The sequence below is a fragment of the Nicotiana sylvestris genome, chromosome 11, assembly GCF_000393655.2.
Source record: "Nicotiana sylvestris chromosome 11, ASM39365v2, whole genome shotgun sequence".
NCBI lineage: Eukaryota > Viridiplantae > Streptophyta > Magnoliopsida > Solanales > Solanaceae > Nicotiana > Nicotiana sylvestris.
In genome coordinates, this window is record NC_091067.1 from 85,404,630 (window position 1) to 85,424,079 (window position 19,450).

At 41.4% G+C, this 19,450-nt stretch overlaps 2 protein-coding genes across 2 annotated transcripts; both read right to left on the bottom strand.

Annotated features, from left to right (window-relative positions):
- Positions 1–3,068: 3,068 nt before the first annotated feature.
- LOC138881263 (uncharacterized) lies at positions 3,069–7,357 on the bottom strand. The gene is made up of 7 exons (XM_070161479.1): positions 6,975–7,357; positions 6,800–6,932; positions 6,014–6,133; positions 5,521–5,848; positions 3,917–4,843; positions 3,390–3,727; positions 3,069–3,218 (listed from the first exon to the last, which is right to left on the bottom strand). Exons 1-7 carry the CDS (start codon positions 7,355–7,357, stop codon positions 3,069–3,071), a joined length of 2,379 nt encoding a protein of 792 aa, XP_070017580.1.
- Positions 7,358–7,456: 99 nt separating this feature from the next.
- On the bottom strand, positions 7,457–8,716 carry LOC138881264 (uncharacterized). Its single transcript, XM_070161480.1, has one exon. The coding sequence runs from the start codon at positions 8,714–8,716 to the stop codon at positions 7,457–7,459; it is 1,260 nt and encodes a 419-aa protein (XP_070017581.1).
- Between the last annotated feature and the right edge of the window lie 10,734 nt (positions 8,717–19,450).

Below are 19,450 nucleotides of genomic sequence, written 5' to 3' on the forward strand. Positions count from 1 at the left end.
TGCTGTTGCCGCTACTGCTTTACCGACCTCCTTATTACAACCAAGGAAAATTGAAACTAAACTAGCTACCTATGCCTGTCAACCACTAGTTACAAGATTTCTATCTATAATTCTTTTGCAACTTGATCTTTAGTCTTAGCTGAATCTGTTTGTAGACTTCGATCCGAATCTTGATGCTCGCAAGTTGTAGGCGCTTGTTTATTTTTGCAGCATTGAGTGAAACGGGATTGGCGGAGCTCGTGACTTCAATCAGATTTTGTGCGATCCGCACTTTGTTTGCTCCAATATTTGGGAACATCTTCTTTTTGTTCTTTTCTTCCTTTCTTTATTCTGGATTGAGACTCACTCCGTAGGTCATCTCGATCCCTGTGCCTCGAGGTCAAACCTGTTCAGACAACAATGTCGGCTAACGGAAAATCGCTCAACTCTGGGATTGGAGCCCTAATGTCGGCTAACGGAAAATCGCTCAACTCTGGGATTGGAGCCTAATGTTAGCTAAAAGAAAATTGCTCAACTCAGGGATTGGAGCCCTAATGTCGGCTAAAGGAAACTTGCTCAACTCAGGGATTGGATCCCTAATGTCGGCTAAAGGAAAATTTGCTCAACTCAGGGATTGGAGCCCTAATGTCGGCTAAAAGAAAATCGCTCAACTCAGGGATTGAAGTCCTAAAGTCGGCTAAAGGAAACTTGCTCAACTCAGGGATTAGAGCCCTAATGTCGGCTAAAGGAAAATTTGCTCAACTCAAGGATTGGAGCCCTAATGTCGGCTAAAAGAAAATCGCTCAACTCAGGGATTGGAGCCCTAATGTCGGCTAAAGGAAAATCGCTCAACTCAGGAATTGGAGCCCTAATGTCGGCTAAATGAAAATCGCTCAACTCAGGGATTGGAGCCCTAATATCGGCTAAAAGAAAATCACTCAACTCATGGATTGGAGCCCTAATGTCGGCTAAAGGAAAATTTCTCAACTCAGGGATTGGAGCCCTAATGTCGGCTAAAAGAAAAATCGCTCAACTCATGGATTGGAGCCCTAATGTCGGCTAAGAGAAAATCGCTCAACTCAGGGATTGGAGCCCTAATGTCGGCTAAAAGAAAATTGCTCAACTCAGGGATTGGAGCCCTAATGTCGGCTAAAGAAAATTGCTCAACTCAGGGATGGGAGCCCTAATGTTGGCTAAAAGAAAAATCGCTCAACTCAGGGATTGGAACCCTAATGTCGGCTAAAAGAAAATTGCTCAACTCAGGGATTGGTGCCCTAATGTCGGCAAAAGGAGACTAGAGAATGGAGGCCCTATGTCTAAAAATTTCAACTTAGGGATTGGAGCCCTAATGTTTGCAAAAGGCGACTAGGGAATGGAGGCCCTATGTCTAAAAATTTCAACTTAGGGATTGGAGCCCTAATATTGATAAAGGCGACTAGGGAATGGAGGCCCTATGTCTAAAATCTCAACTTAGGGATTGGAGCCCTAATATTGATAAAGGCGACTAGGGAATGGAGGCCCTATGTCTAAAATCTCAACTTAGGGATTGGAGCCCTAATGTTGGCAAAATATAGGTTGATACTGGGGATTCTAAACTAACCTTTATTGGAATTTTCTTCTTATTTCTTTTTTCGTTTTTTGGTGTTTTTTTTAATTATTTTTGTTCAGTAAAAATGCAGGAAAGAATTTGGAGGAAATTTCCCTTTTGGGTTGATTCCTTGCTGCAAAGCTGTTTCTTGCACTTGTGCATTTCTTTTCCTTTTTGGTTGCACCTGCTTCTTTTACGGTTGCTTTGGATTGCACCTGTTTCAATTCTCCAAACAAAGAACAATTGTCAGTTTGAAAACGGTGGTTGGTTCGGTGGCCTTGATCATTCCAATTGCTTGGTCTCGGCCTCATTTCTGTTGAGAAACTCTACCATTGATTGGATTCAAAGGCGACCCTCTTTAAAACTGATCAGACTCAGATTTCCGGATTTCATGATGATTCGCCCGTGTAAGGCTTTGGTTCTTCCATCTCATTCTGCTTGGGGATTTTTACTGGGGAAGATATCATTGGGTTTTTTTAAATGCCTTTACTTTGGAGGTAATCAACATCATGATCAGTCGGGATTGGACTAACGCACCACTGAGGCTGGGTATTTTCTTCACTTCTTGCTAGACGGAGCTCTGTGAAACCGGTCCTGCCACCTTTTCTTTCCAACACTTTTTAGAATTTAGGGTTAAAAATGAAAGGGATTCAAGGAAAGGTAAACAAAGAGCGAAGAAAGAATTTAAAGAGAAGCGTCCCTTTCGAGGAAAAGAAAGACTTATCTGAGGCGCATGCTGACTTTAAATTGACATGACATGCTTTTTGGACTGGATGCCCGACCCTCACGAACTTGCATTTTCTCATCAACCACACGGATCTATGTTTCCAAACCAGGGAACCTTGCCAGAACTTTCTGAGGTGAAATCTTTTTTTCGGCCGACAACGCCATTTACGGGTTTTCGCTAGTCGACCTCTCTCATTTCTCTTCTCACCATCGCCCGATAGTGCTTTTTGCGAGTTTTTACTAAACGGACTCTCTCATTCTTGGTTTCTCTACTCTCGTCGCCTCATGGTGCCCGAAGGTTTTCACCGACAAGACTCTCTCATTTTATTTCTCTCAATTTTAGAATGCATCGGCTTCCAACCATGATATTTCTTGGTTTCCCCCGCCTTTGGAAATTAATCTGAAGGACTTGTACTTGGTTTTTGGTAAAAAACAATTGTGGATGAAATTACAACTTCGGAATCATTTGGTGTGCCCGTGGTTGAACCATTATAACATCTGCCCCAGTTTCAACTTCAGGGAAAATTGGATTTTTATTTTGGTGTGACTGAACCCCAGATAGAGGATGCCTACGTATCCTTTCGGAATCAAGTTAGAACGTAGTTCAAGCAAATCATTTTTTTGTTGGGTTCATCGGTGCTTTTGGATTCCAAAGAGGGTAGCCAAAGAAATGTAACCGGCTCAAAGGGTTTGTAAAAAGAGTTGATAGTGTTTGGGTAGCGGGAATAAAAAGCCTTCATCATCTCAAATGTGCCAAGACATCACCAAAGTAAACTCAGACATAGTACATTTTGACTGCATCCGCATTCATAGCTGTTTCAGGATCATTTCCTTCAATATCACCCAGATATAATGCTCCTCTTGGTAATATCTTCCTGATGATGTACGGACCTTTCCAATTAGGAGCAAATTTTCCTTTCGCTTCCTGGTGATGTGGAAGAATGCGCCTTAACACCAGTTGACCTACTTCAAAATTCCTGGGTCGCACTTTCTTATTGTAAGCACGGGCTATTCTTTGTTGGTACAACTGCCCGTGACAAACCGTAGCCATTCGTTTTTCATCAATCAAAGTCAACTACTCCAATCGAGTCTTAACCCACTCGCTATCTTCAATCTCTGCTTCGACAATGGTCCGGAGCGAAGGAATTTCTACCTCTACCGGTATCACAGCCTCAGTCCCATAAACCAACAAGTATAAGGTTGCGCCTGCTGATGTGCACACTGTAGTGCGATATCCCAGCAAGGCAAAAGGTAACTGTTCATGCCACTCTCTGGAACTCTGGATTGTCTTTCTCAAAATCTTCTTGATGTTTTTGTTTGCCGCTTCAACAACGCCATTGGCTTTGGGCCGATAAGGAGTGGAGTTACTATGCGTTATTTTGAACTGTTCGCATATATCCTCCATCAAGCGACTATTCAGGTTTGCCGCATTATCTGTGATGATAGTTGTAGGGATACCGAAACGACAAATAAGATTCGAGTGTACAAAATCCACCACGGCTCTCTTAGTGACTGATTTGAGAGTGACAGCTTTGACCCATTTTGTGAAGTAGTCAATAGCGACCAATATGAATCTGTGCCCATTTGAAGCTTTCGGCTCAATCGGACCAATAACATCCATACCCCAAGCGACAAAAGGCCACGGTGCCGACATAGGATGTAGCTCCGTTGGAGATGCATGAATCAGATCTCCATGCACCTGACACTGATGACATTTCCGGACGACGTTGAAACAGTCGTTATCCATAGTTATCCAATAATACCCGGCTCGAAGGATTTTCTTCGCCAAGACATACTCGTTCATATGAGGTCCACACACTCCTGCGTGTACTTCATGCATGATTCTTCCTGCTTCTTCGGCGTCAACACATCTTAACAAGTTGAGATCCGGGGTTCTTTTATACAATACCTCACGTCTCAAAAAGAATCCACTCGCATGCTGCCTAATAGTTCTCTTTTCATCTCCAGTAGCATGTTCGGGGTATTCTTGTGTTTTCAAAAACCTTTTAACATCCTGGTACCATGGCTGGATACTTGGTCCTGCCTCGATTACATTATAGTAACCGTGTCTTTCCCTGATTTGGACTTCCAAGGGACCGATGTCGGCGTTGCTTGGATAAGGTAACATTGAAGCTAAAGTGGCAAGTGCATCAGCTAGTTCATTATGACATCGCGGGATGTACCTGAACTCTATTGATTTGAATCGCTTGCCGAGATCTTCCACGTGCTGCCGGTAAGGAATAAGCTTGATATCTCGAGTTTCCCATTTACCTTGGGCTTGTCGGATTATCAGATCAGAATCCCCCATAATTAACAAATCTTCAACACCTTGATCGACTGCCATATTCATGCCCATGATGCAGGCTTCATATTCAGCTGTATTGTTCGTGCAAAAGAAACGAAGCCTAGCTGTAGCCGAATAATGTTGACTAGCGGGTAAGATCAAGATTGCCCCAATTCCTACACCTTTGGCATTTATGGCCCCATCAAAGAACATCTTCCAAGCATGAGCGTCTTCCGAGACTACTTCTATGGTGTTTATCTCTTCATCTGGAAAATAAGTACTCAATGGTTGGTATTCCTCATCGACTGGGTTTTCAGCCAAGTGATCTGCCAATGCCTGGGCTTTCATCGCTATGCGAGTGACATAGACTATGTCGAATTCAATAAGCAAGATTTGCCACTTTGTTAATCTCCCAGTAGGCATCGGTTTCTGGAATATGTACTTCAAAGGATCCAATTTGGTTATGAGGTAAGTAGTATGAGCTTGCAGATAATGTCTCAATTTCTGAGCGACCCATGTCAAAGCACAACACATTCTTTCCAACAAAGTGTATTGACCTCATAACCGGTGAACTTCTTGCTTAAGTAATAGATCGCCTGCTCTTTCTTTCCAGTTATGTCATGTTGTCCGAGGACACAACCGAAGGAATTTTCCAAGACCTTCAGATACAAGAACATGGGTCTCTCTGGCTCTGGCGGGACCTGGACTGGAGGATTTGAAAGATATTCTTTGATCTTGTCAAAAGCCTCTTGACACTCAGTTGTCCATTTAATTGCTGCATCCTTCCTCAATAGCTTGAATATGGGCTCACATGTGCTAGTCAGTTGGGCAATGAATCGACTGATATAGTTTAACCTGCCCAATATACTCATCACGTCTTTCTTCGTTCTTGGAGGAGGTAGATCTCGGATAGACGTTATCTTTGTTGGATCTAACTCGATACCTCTCCTTCTTACTATGAAACCCAGAAGCTTGCCCGATGGGACTCCGAAGGCGCACTTAGCCGGATTCAGCTTCAGGTCGTACTTTCTCAGCCTCTCAAAAAATTTCCTCATGTCTCGAACATGATCGTCCTGATTCCTAGACTTGACTATCACGTCGTCTACATATACCTCTATCTCTTGATGTATCATATCATGAAAAATGGCAGTCATGACTCTCATGTAAGTTGCCCCGTCATTCTTTAAACCGAATGGCATAATCCGATAACGGTAAGTACCCCAAGGTGTAGTGAAGGCGGTTTTCTCGGCATCTTCTTCATCCATCAACACCTGATGATATCCAGCGTAACAATCTACGAAAGACTATATCTCATGTTTGGCACAGTTATCAACAAGTATGTGGATGTTGGGCAACGGGAAATTGTCTTTGGGACTGGCCCTATTCAAATCTCGATAATCCACACACACCCGAGTTTTCCCATCTTTCTTCAGTACCGGAACTACATTAGCCAACCATGTAGTATACTGGACTACCCGAATTACTCCTATTTTCAGCTGCTTCGTGATTTCTTCTTTGATCTTGTCACTGATATCAGTCTTGAACTTCCTCTGCTTCTGTTGAACTGGAGGACAATCAGGGTAAATTGACAATTTATGCACCACTAGATCAACACCTAATCCTGGCATGTCATCGTATGACCAAGCAAACACATCTTTAAATTCAAAGAGGAGTTGAATTATTGCATCTCGCGTTTTCTCATCTGTGTGAATGCTTATTTTGGTTTCTCGGATTTCTTCAGGAGTTCCCAAATAAACCGGTTCGGTGTCACTCAAATTCGACTTAGGTTTATTCTCAAAGTGTTCCAATTCTCGATTTATTTCCCTAAAAGCCTCTTCTTCGTCATATTCCGGTTCTTGGTTTATTATTTCACAATTAAACAGCTCGTTTGGATCTGGGCGTGAAGTCCGCAAGCATGTCATATTATTTAAAGCCGCATTATTATAACTGAAAGGAAAAGATAAAAGAAAAATAGCAAAAATCAGAAAGAATAAAGAAAAAAATTATGAAATACTGATTTTATTCCTTGGAATTAGGAAGATAACAGGGTTTATATTTCAGGAAATTAAAACAGGAAACTAAAGAAAAACATTCGAGTTACACCCTGGGATAACTCATGATGCAGGAAAGGTGGCTAGACAAGTCTACCCGGACTCCTGCCTGATTGGGAATGGCATAGCCTTCCAATTCTGCATCTTGGCATCGGGACCCATATACAGCACCTCAGCGGTGCTTGTGCCTTCTCCCAGCTGAACCATGTGAGTTTCGTAAAGCATTTCTCTTATTGCCCCACATATTTCTTCAATCTCTTCGGCCGTAAAGGCCTCGTCATCTTCTTCTTCAATATACTTTGGTCTAACAAAAGTTTCGTACAAATGTGGCAATGGTCAAGGCAACTTCCATCCCTTATTTTTTCTCTTCTTTGCCCAATCTTCATCTTTTAGAGTAGGTTGGAAGCCTATCCCAAAGAGTTTCTTAGTAGAAGGCAAGGTGATAGGTTCCGTTATTCCTTGCAGCGATTTTCCAAGCCCTTTTCCCGGTTTGAATCCCTGTCGGATCATTTCTTTAGCAACCATGATTGAAGCGTGGGACAAGAAATGTTGGGGACAAGGGATCCCTTCTTCATACTGCTCCGCTAGCACAACTTCAAAAGCCTGATAAACTGTGTGCTCACTCCCTTCTCTTGCTTCAAGACATGGGATAGATAGGCCCCGATAAATAGACTGTTCGTCTTCTCCGTGGACCACAATTTCCCGATCTTCATATTCAAACTTCACCATTTGGTGGAGAGTGGAGGGTACAGCCCCTGCAGCATGAATCCAAGGTCTTCCGAGGAGAAAGTTGTAAGATGTGTCCATATCCAGTACCTGGAAAGTTACTTAGAACTCCACCGGCCCGATAGTCAATATCAGGTCTATTTCTCCGAGGGTGTCCCGCTTGATGCCATCAAAAGCTCTTACGCAGACATTATTGGGGCGAATCCTTCCGGTCCCAATTTCCATTCTTTGCAGCGTGGAGAGCGGGCAAATGTCAACACCCGAACCCCCATCCAACATTACTCGCTTGACGTAGTAGTCTTCACACTTGACTGTCAGATGTAAAGCCTTGTTGTGAGCTTCTCCCTCTGGAGGCAAATCGTTTTTGCTAAAAGAAACTTGATTAACCGCAAAGAACCTTTCCGTCATTCTTTCAAGTTGTTCAGCTGAAGTCTCAGCCGGCACATACGCTTCATTCAAGGTTTTGAGCAGGATCTTCTGATGTTCGGCGGACCTCATTAGCAAAGATAGCATAGACACTTGTTCAGGGTATTGGCGCAACTGATCCACCACTTCATAGTCAGGCATATTCATCTTCTGGAAGAAAGCCTCTACTTCTTCAGCACTTACAGGCTTCTTGGGTGGGAAGCGCTTCCGTGTGGCATTGTTCACTTCTTGAATGTCTGAATATTTTTCAGCAGAAGTATTTTCTGGAAGTTTCCCCGTGATTTCTTTGCCTTTGTATGTGACCAATGTTTGTTGATAATTCCATGGAACCGTGGACGGGTCTGTCATTGGCTTCTGTGGCACGCGTCCGATAACCACTGGCTCATCCAGCCGAGGCGGTTTAATCGTCCCGCAGACCACATAGGCTCCTTTCGACACATACATCGGTATTCCCCTTTTTATTTCGCATCTTTGTGGCTTCTCTGATCGACCCCGTGGAATATAGAGAACCTCATTCTTCGAAGTCGTCATCATCTCTGTCTTTGTTTCAAACTTCTTTTCGAGCTCAGCCTTGACGGTATTAGTCTTCTTTTCCCCTTTTTCTTGCTTCAGGGCTGCTTTACGCTTTCTCTCTGCATCGTCAATGGCGATTATAGCTTTTAGGGTAGGATCAAACTCCTTGTCCTCACAGATCATCCCAATCAACGGCCCATTATTGTGAGCGGGCAACGGATTGTTGGTCACATTTGGGACCTCCTCGTCCCTTAATACTATCTTTCCCTGTTCTATTAAGTTCTCTACCACCTTTCTTAAAGTCCAACAATCATTGGTATCATGCCCTTCTGCTCCTGAATGATAAGCACACCTAACACTGGCTTTGTAAGCAGGTGATGCTGGATTGTGCCTTGTCTGAGGGACTGGTTGCAGGAAACCCATCTGGACTAGTTTTGGGAATAGGGTAGAATACGGTTCACCAATGGGTGTGAAAGTTTGTCTTCTGGGTGGTTCTTGAGGATGGAAGTTATTTTGGGGTAGTTGTGGATTATAGTGGCTTCAGTAAGGGGGTTGATTTCTGGGAGGTGGAGCTTGATTTCTGTTGGCTTGTTATTGTGGCCGGACATAAGGCTGAGTATTCATAACCGAGTATGGCTGAGGAGCATAGGCCAAATCTTGGTCAGGGTAATAATGCTGCGGGGTCCTCTCTGAGAAAAGGGGTCCGGGAGTATAGTTTCTCCTTGTGCCCGACGATGCCATGAACATTTCTTCCCTTTTCTTTCCCTTTTCTATTCCTCCAGACCCACCCTGAATGGCTTGGGAGGTAGCTCTGATAGCAGATTGGCTTAGAATTCGACCCGTTTTTAGCCCATTTTCTACCATTTCTCCGATCTTAATTGCTTCTGCGAAAGGTTTCCCCATGGCCGACATCATGTTTTGGAAGTAATCTGATTCTTGAGCTTGGAGGAAAGTAGTGACCATTTCTATTTCATCCATGGGAGGTTTTACTCTTGATGCTTGCTCGCGCCATTTAATAGCATATTCTCTGAAGCTTTCTGAGGGTTTCTTTTTCAAGTTTGACAAAAAATTCCTGTCTGGTGCGATGTCAATGTTGTACTGAAACTGCCTTACAAAATCTCTGGCAAGATCGTCCCAAATGTACCATCGAGATATGTCCTGATCCATATACCACTCTGAGGCTATGCCCACCAAGCTTTCTCCGAAGTATGCCATCAACAATTCTTCTTTGCCGCCATCCCCACGCAATTGGTTGCAATACCTTTTGAGGTGAGCAATGGGATCGCCATGACCATCATATTTCTCAAACTTCGGTGTTTTGAACCCTACGGGCAGGTGTACGTGAGGTAACATGCACAGATCAGTAAAGGAAACACTCTTCTGCCGGTTAAACCTTGCATATTTTTTAAACTCTGCTCGAGGCTCCTCATTCTTTTTGCCATTTCATCTTATTCAAGAGCTTTGTGATTTTGGTCTTGCTCAGGCGTAAGCTCGTATTGAGGCTGCTGAGGGTGAGTGCTGGTGGTTAACCGAGTTGGTTCCAGCGAGAAGGATGGTGCTTGAAATGTGAATGAGGAAGAGTCAAAATTAGGTTTGTGTGTAGCAGGTTGTGCCACGATTGGACAGGGCGGTGCAGTGAATATGTTTGTAGCCACATCTGTCGTTGACATCCGAGGATAAGAATCATAGGGTGATCCAGCGGAGTGGGCTGAAATGGTAGGGTACCCGAATGGGGTAGTTGGATAACTTATGGGGACGTTGGAAGTCCCACTTGTCCTAGAGAACAGCTCGGGGAATCCAGGGATTACACTCGGCGGCTCTTTTCCATTATTCCAGGCATCCAACATTTCCAACATGCGAAGCCACAAGATTCTGTTTTCTTCAGCAGTTGCTGATTCAGAAGTTGGGATGGCTGAGATTGAACTTTCTTCGGAGACAAGAATTGTTGGCAAAGGAATTTCTAAAGACATCTCTACACTTCCCTTTGATCTCGTGAAGTAAGTGTGAATACTTCCTCTCGACTTAATGACGGGCAGCTGAATACTTCCTTTCGATCTCGTAAAGTATGAATGTGAGGCCAGATCTCCACCAAACCAAACCACCTTTCTAAAAACTTGGAACTTAGCAGCAAACAGACGGTTAGTTTGAAACAAATAACAAACAGGTAATCTCACGTTGGGGTGTGATGGACCTATACAGTTAAGTGAATTTCTACATGTTTGCATCGATGGCATGCGTCATTCCGGCTTCTCTTTATGCTCCCCTTTATTTATTTTTTATTATATTTTTTTTATTGAAAAAAAAACGTGACCGGATCCGATGATGATTTCCTACATACCACAACGCCGCGTGAATCAGATCATTACGTAGTTCAAGACAAACAAGTGTAAAAAAATAAATAAACATTTTTTTATTACTAAAACAATCTATTACAAACTAACATTTTTTAAAAATGGAGAATAACAGACTTGAAATAAATACAAACTCAACAACTACTGATACACCCTGATGCGAAAAGACAAACAAAAGACGCCAAGACGGAAAATACAGACTTGACCTATAAATAAATTAAAGCATTAAAAATTGTCGCCCGCGAGGCATCATTTGGCCTCGCTGTGGGCTTAGGAGCGAGGTCCCTTTCAAGTTGTTCCAGCTCATACATGGTTTGCTTGTCATAAATCATCACTGCCGAGAAGAAGGTAGTGCGGGTCATATCTTCGCATCGTAGACACCTCCTAATGATGGCATGGGCAATGGTCTTAATCTTATCCCTGGTTTGCCTCTTTTCTATGAGTAGGCGCTCTATTTGATCATTACGGGCCTTCAAAACTCGAGAATCCTGGAGATGTTGATTCTGCCACTGCTGAATTTCTACTTCCATTTGGGCCAGTAAATCATAGCAACGTCTATTTTCAGCTTCAAAGGTTCGGGCTTGCTCAAACGCTCTGTCCTCAAGAGTGGCCACCTTTCTTTTCAAATTGGCAATGGCTTGCTTGTGGTCCCTTTTCAACTGCTGCAGGTACCGGTTGCGCTCTTCTGTTCTTTTTGCCCAGTGTGTCTCGAGTCCCGCTATGGTATTCTCAAAATTCTCTGACTCGCTCCGGCATTTCCATTTTTAAACCTTTTATCAGTCGTTCATCTGACCGACTCCTTTGTTGGTTATCAGTGGCTGTTCTTATCTGCTGGATTTGGGCCCTAAGCGTCTCGTTTTCCTGGGCCAACCTGTTCTTTTCTCCCAGATCAGTAGCAACTTGCACGTTGTGCTTAAATTTTAGACCTTCAATTTGTTGTTTCAGCTTGCTGATTTCAGACCGATAGCCTTTTTGTTTTGCTAACCAATCCCATTGTTCCTGTGATGACTCGGCAAAATTCAGGATATGGGGTCTTTTAGCCGGCCTTTTGTGCTCAAGTTCTCTTCTGTACCACACAAGGTACCCTGGTGCTACTTCACCTTTGGCCCGATCCTGCACGCAAGTATCTGCTTTTAAACATTGGCATTCATTCCAGATCTGGCGGACTTTTGCTTCAGGAAATTGTCCGTCAGGGCTAATCTCAATTACTTGAGCACTAAGATCTTCCTCGTGTGGCACTATCTGGCATCTCCCGAGTTGTCTCAAAACTTGATAGGGCGCGTAAGGCTAAATGCTCTTAATTCCCATCAATAGAAAGTGGGTCCTAGCGGTCGGCATATATATGACCTCATCAACAAGCAACCATCCCAGTGTCCATTGTATTTGGCTGGCGGTGAGGGTTCAAAAGAATGACGTCCATGCCGTAACTCCCTCGGGTAGACTGACTTCCTTGATTCTCGTTTAAAACTCTTCTATGTAAGTCTTCTTCGAGGGACCATAACTCAAAAGATCAGAACGGTGGCAGAGATGTTCAGTCATCCATATTTGTAGCAGCAAATTACACCCCTCGAAAAAATTCCCTCTGGCTTTGCAAGCTATGAGAGCTCAAAAGATATCAGATACTACCATAGGCGCGAGAGTGCTTTCATTTTGAGTGAGCAAAGTACTGACGACCCCAGATATTTTCAGATCAATGTTATCATGAAAGCCACTCGTCTATGCTCATCCCACTTCTGACGGTTACCTTTGATGCATAGCTTGTTAACCGGATTGTTGAACCCCTCTACATGACCATATCTGTCGTATATGAAGCGCGGACTACAGAAACCTGCAGCCAAATCTGGGTTATGTACCGTCCTGGGTACCTTTAATGAATCTAGAAAACGATGCACAGTGACAGCTCTTGGGGCAACCAGGTATTTTTGCCTTAATGGAACTTCAGCATTTCCGATGTACCCGACTATTTCCTCCAGAGTCGGGGTGAGTTCAAAATCGGAGAAGTGGAAGACATTATGTGTTGGGTCCCAGTAGGTGACCAAAGCTTTTATGATATCTCCCCGAGGCCGGATTTCCAATAAACCCGTGAGACCTTTCAGATATTTCTTGACCTTATCTTGCCCTTCACTACCTAGATCATCCCACCATAGCCGCAACTTGACAGGGACTTTAGCCATTATCGAAAAGTGTTCATTTTTCATTGTGCTCGTCCTGCACATTTATTAGGGTGATTTAAGTAAAAGATTATTTGACTCAAAGATGATTTGACTATGTTTTAGAAAGAAAGATCCGATTTTCAAACACGGCCTTTCAGCACTTCGGGGATGAAGATTTTAAGGCTATGAGGATCAACCGATCAAAAACTCTAAAGGATGATTGAAAGTGGCCGTTTATACAAAGTCAGCCTTCCGTCGTCCCTTTCGGGAACATTTGGCTATTTTTAACGAAACAGCATCGCTCGATTGCTTTATGACCCCCTTTTTTTCAAAATAGTAGCCCGACATTGGGAGCACGGCCTCACAGAGCCTCGGGGACGAGGATTCTAAGGTTGTTGGGCAAATTGGTCAAAATTCAGAAAATGACCAAAAGCGGCCATTTATGCAAAGTCAGCCTTCCGGCGCATCCCTTTCGGGAACATTCGACTACATTTGACAAAAGCGGCATTACCCAACTCATTTATGATGAAATTAAAATTCTGACATTTTGGCTATTTCTGAAAAAGGGGAGGTTGGACCCGATGAGGGTTGCCTACGTATCTCATACCCTGTGAGAATCAAACCGGCGTAGTTCGGGCCGATAAAACTAATTATTTTCGGAAAAAGACTCTCTTTTTTTTACAAACACCATTTTTGGAAATACTCTTTATGTACTTCGACAAACTATTTTAAAAATGAAACTTTTCTCTTTTTTTTACTTTTTCTTTTCTATTTTCTTGACCAATAAACAACCATTTTTTTAACAAATTCCCTTTTTTTCATTTTTTCTAAATATTTGGCAGAGTTTCGACACTATTTTGACATTGGTTATTTTTCTAAAACAGATAATCAACTCTCCGTACTCTATTTCTCTCCCCTTTTTTAATTTTCCAAATACTCCAAAGCCGGTCAGCATGTAAGTCCAAAACAAATAAATGCACAGAAAATAAGTAGGTTGCATCAGGATGGTCTTTTCATTTTGGTACATCTGTCCTAGACAGACCCAACCCCTGTGTTGGGCCTCCAAAGTCAAATGCACATGATGCAAACAAATGTTCCTACTAGGGATCCGACATGAAGCTGAGTTATTCTAGGTTCGTAACCTGGGTATTTGTTCTAGACTGTGTACCCGAGAGGACAACTCAAGTCGAGGAGGGGGCTACATACCGGGGACCCACGAGATCGTTCGGCTTTGTAACTTGTCCGGCCTCTTTCTTATTTCAGGATATGACACTAACAGAATGGGGAGTCTCGACCAGCAAGCACATCCCCGATGATGAGAGAGGAGGGTTTCGACACAGTTTATATACAGTTCAGATAATATCAAAGCGGTAAGAGCAACATTTAGCACATTAGGCTCAACAGGTAAAAATCAGATAACAGATAAAGCCAAATATAACAATTCATCTAAGCTCGAATTCTAAACCCTGAACCAGAGGTTCCCTTCCCTAGCAGAGTCGCCAGAGCTGTCACACCTCCTTTTTGCACGCCTACCCTGAAGGATAAATGCGTGAGGGAGTTTTTCCAATTTAAGTGACAATATTCGAAATGGGATTATTTATTTAATTCAGAGTCGCCACTTGGGAAAGGTTTGGCTTTTGGTGTCCCAAGTCACCGGTTTATCTTGAATCCCAAATTGAGGAAATTTTTGACTTTCCAAATGAAATCTGCGAACCAGAAATTCTGAATAAGGAATTATGTTGACCCGAGGAAAGGTATTAGGCACCCCCGGATCCCGTGGTTCTAGCACGGTCGCTTAAATTGTTGTAATGGCTAAATGTCTGATTTTAATACATGTTATAACTTATGTGCTTTTATTAAACTTTAAACAGCTTTTATTATTTTTAATTGAATTGCAACGTCGTGAAAACACGTCTCAAACCACGTTGAAATCAATGCACCCGTGGTTGTTGACACATTTAGACTCCGTTGAGATTTGGATTTGGGTCACATAAACGTGCACCTGAGTTTAAGAAGGTAATATTATTAAATGACGGTCCTAAGGTGACTAGCGTATTATCATCTTTGTGAGAGGCCATGGAATTCTCTAAATGGCACGTCCCGAGGTCTAAGATATTTTTAACTTGATTAAGAGGGCCATGCAATGTAAGATTTTGTTTAGCGCGACTCAACTCATTTTTATTTTTAAAAGGGCAACTTAACAACTACAATTTTCTATTATGTATTGTCTCCAAAAGAAGAGGAGACCCTAATTAACTTAATGTTTTCAATTAGTTAAACATTTGAAAATGCTTGGGCTTCAGAAACCAATCCAAAAGAGACGGTATCTAGTTTGGCGTTAAGTTGGCCAAAACGCAGGCCTTTGCCTAGGCCTGAATGTGAAATGAATCACGCCCGGATCTGTTCCATGCCTTAAAAAATGCCCAGGCCCACTTAAAATGTTAGAGCAGGCCCAAACTAATCCACCTTAACCAAATTTCATAGCTACTGGGTCACATTAGTACTGTACTTCATGACCCTTTATAACAATAAAACGATGCAACCACATTCCAAATCAACAAGTATTGTGTATTAAATTCAAATTCCCATATTCACATTAATGGATTGCTATATTACTTTAGAAGCCACGGTTGAACTAAAGTAATTACTAACTGAGTTGAAATATTGAATTTAGACAATCAACCTTGACGAATTAAACACTATTTCATTTATTGACCTAAGTTTACCATTTCCTATGCATTTTAACGTTTAGGTCTAAACTAATGCTATTTTATTAACAATTAATTATTCGAATCACAACCATTACGCGACTACGATCACAAACCGACGACAAACATCTCAAATGTCAAACTCAGATGCCTATTTTCTGCTTTTAGAACTAGATTACTGCAGTTAATCCAAATTTATCACACTCCATGTCTTAACACTAAACTAATACAAGCATTTAACTAAGGTAGACTAAACTAATGCCTAAATAGCCAAAAGTCCACAGTCTATTATAGTCTAAATCTATTACAAACAAGCATCATACAGTGTGAAACAACTGAAATTTGCAATAAAACTAGGTGACAACTTTATTTCATTCCTTCAACTTGAGTTCTACATCAACTTGGAACCAGAAAGTGTACCTGGAAGAGTATTGGAAATTTGGAAAATGGAGTATCAGTAGAAGCAATGAGCAAGCAACGCAGCAGTTTCAACCACGCAGATATACCAGAAACACACTCAAACGAAACCCGAAATGATTTGTAAGACTCGATAGCAACAATCAACGCCCCAAAAGACCCCACTGAATTTGAATTAAACCAAAATTGAACCAGTAGATCGCAGAATAAGTTCCAGCAAATTGGAATCAAGCCAGAAGATCAACATCAGTTATTGAAACTCGACACTGAACCAAAATTCAAACGGAATAGTGTTTTTTGTTGCTTTAATTGTCGGCTAATTTTTTTTTAACCCTCTTTTAAATTTCAAAATGCTATGTCAACTCTATCTGTTTTTCCCTCCAGTTCTCTCCACACTCTCCTCCTTTTTTTCTGTTTTCTTTGTCTCTTTTTATATGCTTATTAGAAGAGAAGAACCTCCTTTTTCAAAGACAGGCTGCCCTGGCTTAAAATAACTCCTCATGGCTGTCATTTCCACTTAGGATTCTCTAGGCATTCTTATTTTTAATCTTCTGAAGTTTAAAAATGTAGTGAATATCCTACTGTACAGCAGGTTCCACTACCATTCTCATGTGCATTTTCAGCTTTTTATCATTAAACCCATGTTGTTACTGATTTCCAGCTACTAAAGGCACTTAACATATTATTACTCCCACTATTGATCAATTAATTTCATTAGTTTAATTAATATTTTAGTACCCTACTGTCAGCCCACTAACACTTAAACATTTCAAAACTTTTAAACTCCAGAATACCCCTGAAAACTCCTGTGATTTATCGTATTACCCTTAAGCTTAGAAGTCTAAAGTTATAGCCTATATAAGCTTACTCCTAAGACTGGTTTCAGGTTAAACTTACAGTTCTACAGCTATATCCAATTCATTCATTCATTGATTCAAACTCAGTCAAATAGGGGAGTTAATCCAATGGCATGAGTTGGTCATATTGGGAACCAATCCTGACTAACTCAAAGCCAAAGGATCAAGCAGGCAGTTGAGAATGCAAACAAAGATCAAAACGATACTGAAAACAACATATTGATACGAGTTTTTCTTAACATAGAGAAGAGGAATCATGCTAGAAATTCTACTGGAATGAGCAGACTCATGTTTTTTTTAGTTTTTCAAGTGAGTTTAGTTGACGACACTTACTTAATTTACCATATGAGCTACAACAGATAGCTAACAAACAATAATAAAATATATCAAGCAGGTCACCAGATGGCTTTCAGTGACTTTAGATGCAACAGGGGATTTTAACACGAACTTAACTATCCTATGATATTAAACAGGTTGGACACATAATTCACTGTAAGTACAAGTAACAAACAATCAGAAGAAAAATGACTAAATAAAAGGTCTTATGAAGACGGACAGAATTGAAAGAAAATAACAGAAAAAATCAAACAAATTAACTAAACATGCAAGCAAATACAAGTAGAACACAAACAAGAACAGAAGGAAAAGAAACTTATCTCGGAAGATTAAGAACAAAACGAACCAGGCTCGAACTGGACTCAACCTCTTTTGAGGTCGAACATACTTTAATCGAAGTGTTCTCAACTGAGAACAACTCAATTAAGGTCTATTAGACCCCAACCTTTCATTAATTTGGTCAGAACCCCCATGGTGTTGTGTTCTAGGGTTTACACAGTCGATCTGGGGCTTGAAGCTCTCTGGCTAGATTCGAACCAAACCAGGCTTGGTTTGGTTACGAGGAAGGTCAGGGGAGTCACTGGTATGAATTTGGGGTTGATTGGCATAGGTTGAGGTTTGGCTCGAATCTTCAAATGAAGATTCGAGACGATGTAGGTTGATTCGAGACAAGGGAGCAACATATTTGGAATGGGGGTGGTCAGACGGCTTAGGGGTGTTAGTTTGGTGACCGGTGGCATTGATGCCGCCGGGTTTCAGGCGACGGGGTAAGGTGGCGGCGCTAGGGTTTAATGGGGTCGTCTGGTTCATTGAGAGAGACGAAGAGAGGGTGGATAGCTTAGGGGGTGTGGGGTGCGTTTGAAAACATACATAGTGGGTAGAGGTTTGATCCTGGTCATTGGATCAAGAATGATCAACGGCCAAGATCTTTCACGTGGGTGAAACGGCGTCGTGTGATTTAAGTGAGACTGGGTCGGTCTTTGGGGTTAAGTGGGTCAGGTATGGAGATGTGATCTTGGCCATTGATCAATCTGAGATCAACGGCCCAGATCAAGTATGATCAAAACGATGCCGTTTGGATGTCTCAGAGATTGGCTGATCTGGACCGGGCAAAAACAGTGTTTTTGGGCCTGATTTTAGGTCCAATTTAAATGGCCCAATTCCGATTTGTCCAATTTTAACTCATTTCTTTTCTTCTTCTAATTCCTTTTCTAAATACTAAATCTACCAAAAATCCTAAAATAAGTTGCAAAACTATAATTATATTAAAAAGACATTAATTGACTCACACAAGATCAAAACTCAATTAAACAAAATCAAACCATTAAACAATAAAATGACAAAATTACCAAAAATAATATTTTTGTGATTTTCATTCATTTAAAAACCAAATACGATTTAATTAATTCCTAATAGTAGCATAAGATCCTAAATTTACACGCAACATATATTTTTTGTATTTATTTTTTAATTAATAAAACAAACAATCATAGACAAAAACTACAAATAACTATAAAAAATGCCACGCAAATTCTAAAAATTGTACACAAAGACAATTTGTTTTATTTTTCGATTTCTTTTGGAGTAATTGTCGTGGAAACAAAAATCACGTGCTCACAGTATCTATATGGAAGTGTAGAAATCAGAGATTCCTATAGACATGGTTAACTACATGGAAATGCAGAAATTCAGAAACTCCTATAGGCAGGTTATCTACATGGAAATGCAGAAATTCAGAAACTCCTATAGGCAGGTTATCTATATGGAAGTGTAGAAATCAGAGATTCCTATAGACATGGTTATCTACATGGAAATGCAGAAATTTAGAAACTCCTATAGGCAGGTTATCTACATGGAAATACAGAAATTCAGAAACTCCTAGAGGTAGGTTATCTATATGGAAGTGTAGAAATCAGAGATTCCTATAGACATGGTTATCTACATGGAAATGCAGAAATTCAGAAACTCCTATAGGCAGGTTATCTACCCCTTTTTGCATACATGGTTACCCTTCCCTTTTTCACTAGCCATCCCCGCGAGTTTTCATTACAAAGTTATTACAACCCAGAAAAATAAAGTAAAGTATAGAAAATACATCAGAAATTAAAAAGTACAAATAAGGAGAGCCTGATTCAGACTTCCTGTCTGAAATATGAAGTAAACCAACTCCAAGAGATCATGTTCCAAAGCCTTTCTCCCATTTCGATGTGTCAAAGTTTCCTAAGAGTCTCATATGAACTCCGGGCAGTGCTTACACCGAAATGTATTACCGGATTAAGACATGGTTTTGAAAGTAGTTTTTTGAAAGAAAATCCAGAAAAATCGTTTAAAGGCT